The 8422-nt window shown below is 67.3% G+C and overlaps 1 protein-coding gene across 1 annotated transcript; it reads right to left on the bottom strand.

Moving 5' to 3' along the window:
• Positions 1-265: 265 nt before the first annotated feature.
• SLC2A4RG (SLC2A4 regulator) lies at positions 266-3805 on the bottom strand (the record flags this gene model as incomplete). The annotated part of the gene is made up of 8 exons (XM_083873179.1): positions 266-444; positions 527-606; positions 751-1009; positions 1117-1217; positions 1623-1867; positions 1947-2056; positions 2754-3078; positions 3754-3805. The coding sequence occupies 8 exons, from the start codon at positions 3803-3805 to the stop codon at positions 333-335; spliced, it is 1284 nt and encodes a 427-aa protein (XP_083729305.1). The 3' UTR covers positions 266-332.
• Between the last annotated feature and the right edge of the window lie 4617 nt (positions 3806-8422).

An 8422-nucleotide genomic window follows, 5' to 3' on the forward strand; every position in this document is an offset into this window, starting at 1 on the left:
GCAGGAACGGACACCCCCTTTTCCAAGCCCCCGCCGGCCACAGGCACAGCTTATCTGAGCCATGTGGGGTCCCCAAACCGGAGTAGGGAGGGGACAGACACCCCCTGCCAGCCCCCGCCGGCAAGGAGCGGGGTTGGATTGTTGGATTTAGCTTATTTTCAAAGGGAAAAAAAAAAAGGCAGGGGGGGACAAGCTCTGTGGCGGGGGGGCTGTGTGTGTGTGTGCATAAAGCTTTCGGGGGGCCGTTCCCTGAGTCCGGGGGGGGCGGCCGGGGGGGCGCGAAGGCACCTCGAGTGCAAAATGTGCAAGAAGGAGGGAGCGGCGGGGCTCCGTCAGTCGAGGAAGCGCTGGCAGGCCTTCTTCCAGCGGCACGCCGTGCACCACATCTCCCGGTGCTCCATGCCGTACACCTTGCGGCACTTCTTGGCCTCGCCCCGTGGCCGCCTGCGGGCACAGGGGACAGTCACAACGGGGGGACACACAGGGGTGAGAGGGGACGGGGTGGGGCACGATAGCAATGGCTCACCTGGGCACGGCCGGTGGCTTGGGGGGTGGCGGGGTGGGGACGGTGGGGGACAGCGGTGGCCGTGGGGGGGTCCGGCAGCCCTGGAGAGAGAGGACACAAACCTCATCAGACACGGTGGAGTGCAGCAGCCACACATCCATCCCTGTCCCCACCTCAATCCCTGTCACCCCTCCATCTCTGACCCCGCTCCATCCCTGTCCCCACTCCATCCCTGTGCCCCTCACCTGGTACGCGTGGTCAGTGTGGACGTGGCAGCGGCCAGGGGGGGCTGGGGGGCTGCAGGGGGAGGCCAGGGCCAGGTCGAGGATGGGCAGCGCCGGTGGAGGAGGAGCCTCGGGGCCGGGAAAGGCGGGAGGCACGGAGGAGGTGGGAGAGACCGGAGTGAGGCTGGAGAGCCCGTCAGTGAGCGCGTCCACGTCCACGTCCAGCTCCGTGTAGTAGAAATCCTCCTCGCCATCACTCTGCTCCAGGTCGGCTTTCCTGCTGCAGGGAGAGCAGAGGCTGGCTGGGACGCTCTCCCCCAGCACTGCAGGACCCTGCAAGGGGTACCAGGGGGTCTGGGGGTGTCCAGGGGTACCCCATGTGCTTACCCAAGGTGCATGGTTCGGATGTGCTTCTGCATCCCTGAGGAGCTGCTGAGGACTTTGCCACAGCTCTTCCACAAGCACTTGAACATCACCTTGGTGGAGTTCTGAAGGAGAGAGGTGTCAGGACGGCAGCCCCATCCCCATCCTCGTCCTCATTCCCAACCTCATCTCCAGCCCCACTGTCATCCCAGCCCAAATATCATCCTCACTGCCATCCCCAACCTTACCCCCATCATCACCTACACCCCCAGACTCATCTCAACTGTCATCCTTATCTCCAATCTCATCCTCTTCATCCCCACCCCAAATGTCATCCTCCTCATCTCCATCCTCACTATCCCCATTCCCAAACTCATTCACACATCCAACCTCGTCCCAACTATCATCCCCATCCTTAGCCTCATCCTCCTTTTCATCCCCATCCTTAACCTCATCCTCCTTTTCATCCCCATCCTTACTATTCCCGAAACCCAACTTCACCCCCATCATCATCCCCAGCTTCATCCCACCTTCCTCTTCCGCGGGGTGGGCTCTCCAAAGATGAAGTGTGTGCCATCGGGCTCATCAGGGCCCTCATCTGGCAGGGGGCCAGGCAGGAAGGTGCTGGGGACGTGGCTGGAGAGGGGAGGTGAGGGGGTGGAGGGGGTGGATCGGTCGCTGGCAGGGTCCCAGCTCCAGTCCCCGCTGGTGTTGCTGCTGCTGCTGCAGCTGGAGGACATGGCAGGAGCCTCCTTCCAGACCTCGCTGCCAGGCTCTGGTGAGAGGGAGGAAGAAGATCAGGCCCTGCCGTGGGACACGTGTCCAGGGATGGGGGGACAGGGACATGCTCTTACCTGGGGCGTGAGTGGCCGGTGGGTGCCCGAGCACCAGCGGGCTGGCAGAGAGGCTGGTGAGCACTGCTGCTGCCATCACCTCATCAATGCCTGCCTTGCCCGAGAGCTTCCTGCCAGGGAGAGCAGAGGGGGCTGTATCAGGAGGGATGGGGCCCCTGGGACCCTCTATCACTCTCCCTCCCCCACTGAGTTGCCAGGACCTCCCACCCACAGTGGCCTGCACCCACCCCAGGTGGTTTGTGTGGGGGTACAGGGGTGGCACAAGGTCTCAGTGGCCCCACCATGCTGGTGGCATCACCAGGTGGAAAGGCACCTACAGGTGTCCCACACCCTGCAGTACCCAGAGATGCTGCTGACCCCTCCAGGGATCATCCCAGCAGTTGGCTGGAATTCCCCTGGGCATGGCACAGGCAGAGGTGCAGGCAGGCTGCCAAAATGCCACTGCCTGTGCCATGCCAGGGGCAGCTCCCCACGCCCATGGGCAGCACCATTATAGAGGGTACTGTCACCTCCATCCTGCCCAGGGATGCCTTGCCTAAGGCCAAAAGAGTTCCTTGAGTGGAAAAAAAAAACCTATAAAAATGTTAGATTTAAAAAAAAAAGGCAAGAGGCCAAGAAAAAAGCATTTTGCAAACGGATAACCCGGTGATGCTCCCAGCTGGGAGTCCCCGGAGCTGCCACAGCGGGACAGCCGCTCACTGCCGGGGATCCCGGCGGGGCCGGCAGCGGCCAAAGTCCTCCTGCAGAAAAAACCCCGTCTCCCGCAGGGGCCGGTGCCGGCGGGAGGGAGGGCGGCGGTGTCCGTACCTGTGCCGGGGCACGGGGATGCACTGCACGGCCGAGTGCAGCGCCAGGCAGCGCTCCAGCCCCGCGTCCAGCGCCCGCAGCATCGCCTCCTGCCGGGTCACCTCCTGCCGCTCCCCCGGCCAGCCCGCGGGTCCCGGCGGAGCCTGCGGGACAGACGGCACCGGGCAGCGGGGATCCCCCGGCTGCGAGTCCGCAGGGATCCCCAAAACCCCGGTGGGATGGGGGGGTGGGTGTGGGGAGCTGATCGGCGCCCCCAGGGCAGGGCGGGGGTGGCACCGTGCCCAACACTCGGGGGTCCCCCGGGGTAAATCCCATGTGGATCCCCCTGGTCGCGGTGGGATCCGGGCAGGAGTTCCCCAGCTCTCCCCAGGTCCAGCACCGTCACCCACTGCCTGAGCATCAGCAGGGACCCGGCAGAGCCTGACCTGACCCCGCCTGGCACCGCAGCTCATGCACAGCCACATCCCGGGGTGGATCCGCGCCTCATGGACCCACACGCCGCGTTTATCCCGCCCCGGGCGGATCCAGCGGGTGTCCCGGGCTGGGAGCACTCCCGTGCCCGCCGGGCCAGCCCGGCACCGGCACCGGCACCGGCACCGGCACCGGCACCGAGCGGATCCCGCTCCGGGAGGCCCACGTGACCAGCCCCGAGCGGATCCCGCCGGGAGCGGATCCCACCGACCTCCCGGGGCGGGGCGGGGCCGGGCGGGAGATCCCGGGAGATCCCACGGGCTGCGATCCGGGACAGGCGATCCCCCGGGGCTGCGGGCGGTGTGACCCCCCGCCGCTCCCCGCTCCCCGCCGCTACACCCCCCCCCTTCCCGCCCCCCAAAGTTTATCCCATCGCGGCGCCATTTTACCGGCGGGGAAAGTTTCGGGCGGGCCGCTGTCAGCTGTCACCGCCCCCCCGCCGCCTCCCCCGGCTCCCACCCCGGTCCCGGCCGCCGCCCCCCCCGGTGTACCTGGGCGCTGGCGGGCGGCGCGGGCGGGGCGGGCGGGCGGCGGCGGCGGCGGGCGGGCATTAGGACCGCGGGCGGGCGCGGGGGGTCCATGCGCGGAGCGGCCGCGGCCCGGCGGGGGGGGGCGGGGGGGAGCGCGCTCCGCCGCGCGCGGCCCCGGTGTCGGCGCCGGCCGGGCCACGCCCCCCGAGCGCCGCGCCATTGGCCGGAGCGCGCGGGCTGGAACGCGGCCGCCGCTCTCCGCGCCGCTGATTGGTCGCGACGCGCTGCCACTTCGCCGCCGGCGGCCACGCCCCCTTCCCTCGCGAGGAGGCCACGCCCCCTCCGGCCGCGCCACGCCCCCCCCGGCCGCGGCCATCTTCGCCCGTCCCGCCCTCCCGCCGCCCGCGCTGCCCGCGGGACCCCCCAAAAAACACCGCCCCGAACCCCCACCCCGCCTCCACCGCCCGTGCTAGCCCCCCCGCTCCTCACCCCTGAACCCCCGCCGCCGCCTCTGGGGCCGCCGTGAAGTCACCCCCCGGTTTTTCCCGCCAAACTCGCGCGGCTCCCGAAAAGTTGGGGAGGACCCCCGAAAATTCCGGTTTTGTTGTTACGGCGCGGGATTCTGGGCGCCCCCCCAGATAAACGTGGGGGTCCCGCCACCGCGGAGCATCCCGCGAAACTCCCGGCGGCTCCCGCGGACTTACCGGGGTGAAACGTGCGGCGTTAAAATTTGGGGGATTCGTGCGAAAATCATGTCCCCCGCCAAATTATAGGGCTGCGATAAGTTACAGGAGTTCTTCAAAGGTTCCAGAGCTCCTCACAAAGTTATACTCCCCAAAAGTTACAGGGTCCCCCCAAAATTCCCTCCGATGTTTTATATCCCCCACGACTTCCCTGCAGGGCTCCCCCACAGCTCTGGGGCTCCCCCAAAAGTCACAGTCCCCTCCTGCTGGAAGGGGGTGTGGCCTGGGCTTTTGGGGTGTGCGCTGTTCCCAGCAGGAGAGAAATCCCTAATTGAGCCCTGCCGGAATCACTGCCAGAGCCCCAGAGGGGCAGGGCCGGGTGCGGGGTGCCCCGGCTGGGGGGGGTGTACAGGATTTGGGGTACTGAGGGGCCCGGGGTGGACACGGGGTGCAGGGGCTCCATGGGGAGGGTGGGTTACCCCGGGCATTGGGATGCATGGAATGCCCTGGGAGCATGGAATGCTTGGAGCATGGGATTGCGGGTGCTTTGGGGTGCCCTGGGCACGTGGGGCACGGGGTGCCTGCAGTGCAGGGGGGCTGTGCGGCCCGTGTGATACTTGGGGTGTGAGAGGTTTTGGGGTGCGTGGGGTGTCTGGGGAGCTCCGGCTGGAGCCCAGCCGCGTCCTGCTCCCCGCCTGCCCCAAAACCCGCGGGGCGAGAGGCCGCCAGGTCCTGCTCCTGCTGGATTGACCAACCCCAGCCTGAAGGCCGGGACAGAGTCCGTGCGGCTGTCCCGGATGGCGGCCCCCGCCTGTCCCCTGCCTGTCCCCTCCCCTGTCCCCCGCCTGTCCCCCCTCCCTGTCCCCTCCGCCTGTCTCCCCCGCCTGTCCCCCCGCCTGTCCCCTCCCTTGTCTCCCACCCTGTCCCCCCGCCTGTCGCCCCGCCCGTCCCCTCCCCTGTCCCCCCCCGCCTGTCCCCCGCCCGTCCCTCCCCTGTCCCCTCCCCTGTCCCCCCCGCCTGTCCCCCGCCTGTTCCCCCTCCCTGTCCCGTCCCCTGTCCCCTCCCCTGTCCCCCACCCTGTCCCCCCGCCCGTCCCCCGCCCGTCCCCCGCCCGTCCCCCCGCCTGTCCCCCACCCTGTCCCCCCCCGCCTGTCCCCCACCCTGTCCCCTCCCCTGTCCCCCCGCCCGTCCCCCCCGCCTGTCCCCCCCGCCCTGGGCTGCCGGACAGGCCGATTCCCGAGGCTCGGGGGCTCTGGGGTTACTGGGGCGCCATCTCGGGGATCCCCTGCCTGGGGAGACGATGTTCCCAGCTCGGCCCCCGGGGTGTTTGGCCACCTCTCGTTCTCTCTCAGGTGCCGGTTCCACCCTGAGCCAACACCGGGTGCTTTCCCAAGAGTGAAAAAAGCAGCAAACTGGGAAAACCACCCCGAGCCCGGCCAGGCGCCGGTGTCACCCCGGCACAGCCGCCCCCGGGGGTCCCTGCACGCCACAGGACTGGGGACCGGCCGGGTGAAGGGCACTGTCCCCCAAAAACCGAGACACCGGCGGTGCCCCAAAACCTGCCCGGGCAGCGCGGGAGGGGGAGCACAGCCGGAGCAGCCTTTATTTCCCATCCTGTCCCGTCCTTGGGGAATCTGATCCCGCAGCCCCCGTTAGCTCTGCCCTGCAGGGGCCTGTGGGGCCCGGGGGAGGCTCCGCGGCCGCCCCCGCTCTGGTTTAATGGTTAACGGCGGCCGAAGGCAGAGCTGGAGGCTCCGGCAGCCCCGTTCGGTGTTGTGCAACCCCACGGGAATCGCCCACCCTTGCACAGGGAGCCACCAGCCCGACCCCGGCCCGGGCAGGGGGGCTCGGCAGGGTGGCATCCCAAATTAAAATCATGGTCATAGCACCTCTTGAGTTGAAAAAGCCATGCAAGGATCATTTAGTCCAACTCCTGGCCTTGCACAGGACTCCCCCAAGAATCACCATCCCTGGGAGATCCCCCCGTGGTACCTGGATGTCCTTGCCAGGGAGTGGCTGTGGACTGGACTGTGGTGCCCCTCGCCCCTTGCAGAGGGAGGCACTGCCCCTGTCCCCTGGCTGCCTGCTGGGGCTGCAGAGCTGCGGGGGACGGGGACACACGGTGTGAGCTTTGGGGACGTGGGGCAAGGCGGGGTGTGGGGCTGTTCGGGTGTGGGGCTGGTTTGGGCCAGAGCCCTGTGCTGCGGTACAGCCACAGAGCTGCGGGGACTGGGGGGCCATACGGGGTGCAGGGACCATGGGGGTGTGGATCCTTATGTTACAGAGCCCCGTAGAGCGCCGTGCAGTTTGTCACCCAATGCAGTGTCACACCGTGCAGTGTCACACCGTGCAGTGTCACACCGTGCAGTGTGTCACACCGTGCAGTGTCACACCGTGCAGTGTCACCCCGTGCAGTGTCACACCGTGCAGTGTCACACCGTGCAGAGTCACACCGTGCAGGGTCACACCGTGCAGTGTCACACTGTGCAGTGTCACACCGTGCAGTGTCACACCGTGCAGGGTCACACCGTGCAGTGTGTCACACTGTGCGGGTGTCACACCGTGCAGTGTCACACCGTGCAGGGTCACACCGTGCAGTGTGTCACACTGTGCGGGTGTCACACCGTGCAGTGTCACACCGTGCAGAGTCACACCGTGCAGGGTCACACCGTGCAGGGTCACACCGTGCAGTGTGTCACACTGTGCGGGTGTCACACCGTGCAGTGTCACACCGTGCAGTGTCACACCGTGCAGGATCACACCGTGCAGGGTCACACCGTGCAGGGAGGGTGCAGAGCGCCTTGCAGCCCCGCGCTACACCTACAGCGTGCAGGACTAAAGGACGTTCATCCCGCTCAGCCTCTGGCGGCGCTCGCTGGGCCCCTGCTCGCTCCCTCTTGTGGGAACGGCGCCGCTCAGCACCGTCCGCCCGCAGCGGGACCGGAGAGCCCCGCACAGTCTGTCCCCGGGGCTGAGGCCGGGTATCCCCAGCCCTGCCCTCTTCCCTCGCTCTGACCCCAGCCCCGACCTTCCCGACCAGACTCCGAGACTCCAAGTGATGTTTGGGATGGATTCTTCATTCGCCACCCAGATTTCGAGTCTCCAGCCAGGGCTCCAGGCACATTTTCCATCATCCTGAGGAGTGGGCAGTTATTCTCTTATTTAAGTCCGGCTCTCCCAAGTCCCACAGGAATTATGGGCAAAAGGGCAGCCCTGCACAGTTTCTGCTGCTGCTGGGGCAAACAGGAGACCAAATTTGGCCACCTCAGCTTTGCCACAGCAGGAGCTTTCCCTTCCCTGCTGCCATTCCAAGCCTGCCTTTCCCCAGGGAGGTGGCACAGGGGTGAAGCCACACCGATCCCACATGGAAGTGATGCTCCCGTGCCTGGGAACACAGCCCAGAACAGCTCCGGGGGTTCAGGCGGCGCAGGAGGGACCCAGCCGTGGGCAGTGGGGTGATGGAGAAGGGGAGCAGGGGCAGGAGGCAGCGGGGGCAGGGTGGTGGGAGCCCACACGTCACTGTGGCGGGCTGGCAGCAGGAAGAGCGCGGCAGCACCGGCACAGGCCGCGCTCTATCAGCGCCCTTATCTCACAGGGGGATGGGAGAAGCTCTCGAGGGCGGCTGTGGTTTGGCGTCGAGCGCGGGGCTGGCGGTGCCGGGGGTGCCTCCAGCTCTAACGCCTCCAGCGGGGTTTGCTGAGCTCTCGGTTTTTATCTCCTCACCTGCCGCGGTGCAGGGGCAGAGGTGCTGAGGGAAGGCACCTCGCTTCCTGCCACAGAGCCTGGCACGGCCCGGCCCGGCCCAGGGGCTGCGGGTCCCCCCCGGCTCCAGGAGCACCAGCCCATCGTGGCACGAGGTCAGGACACCGCTGGCCACCCTGGGGCCATGTGAGCCGGGCCACTGTCATTGCCTCGCCACGGCGTCCCTTGAGGCACGGATGTCCAACTCCACCGCCCAGGAGAGGAGGGGAGATTAAGCTCTGGTACACATCCAGCTCACCCAAGCCTTTTTTTTTTTTTTTTTTTTTTTCTGTGCAGGACCCAC

This window comes from Zosterops lateralis (assembly GCF_965231275.1).
Source record: "Zosterops lateralis genome assembly, chromosome: 16".
Taxonomy (NCBI): Eukaryota; Metazoa; Chordata; class Aves; order Passeriformes; family Zosteropidae; genus Zosterops; species Zosterops lateralis.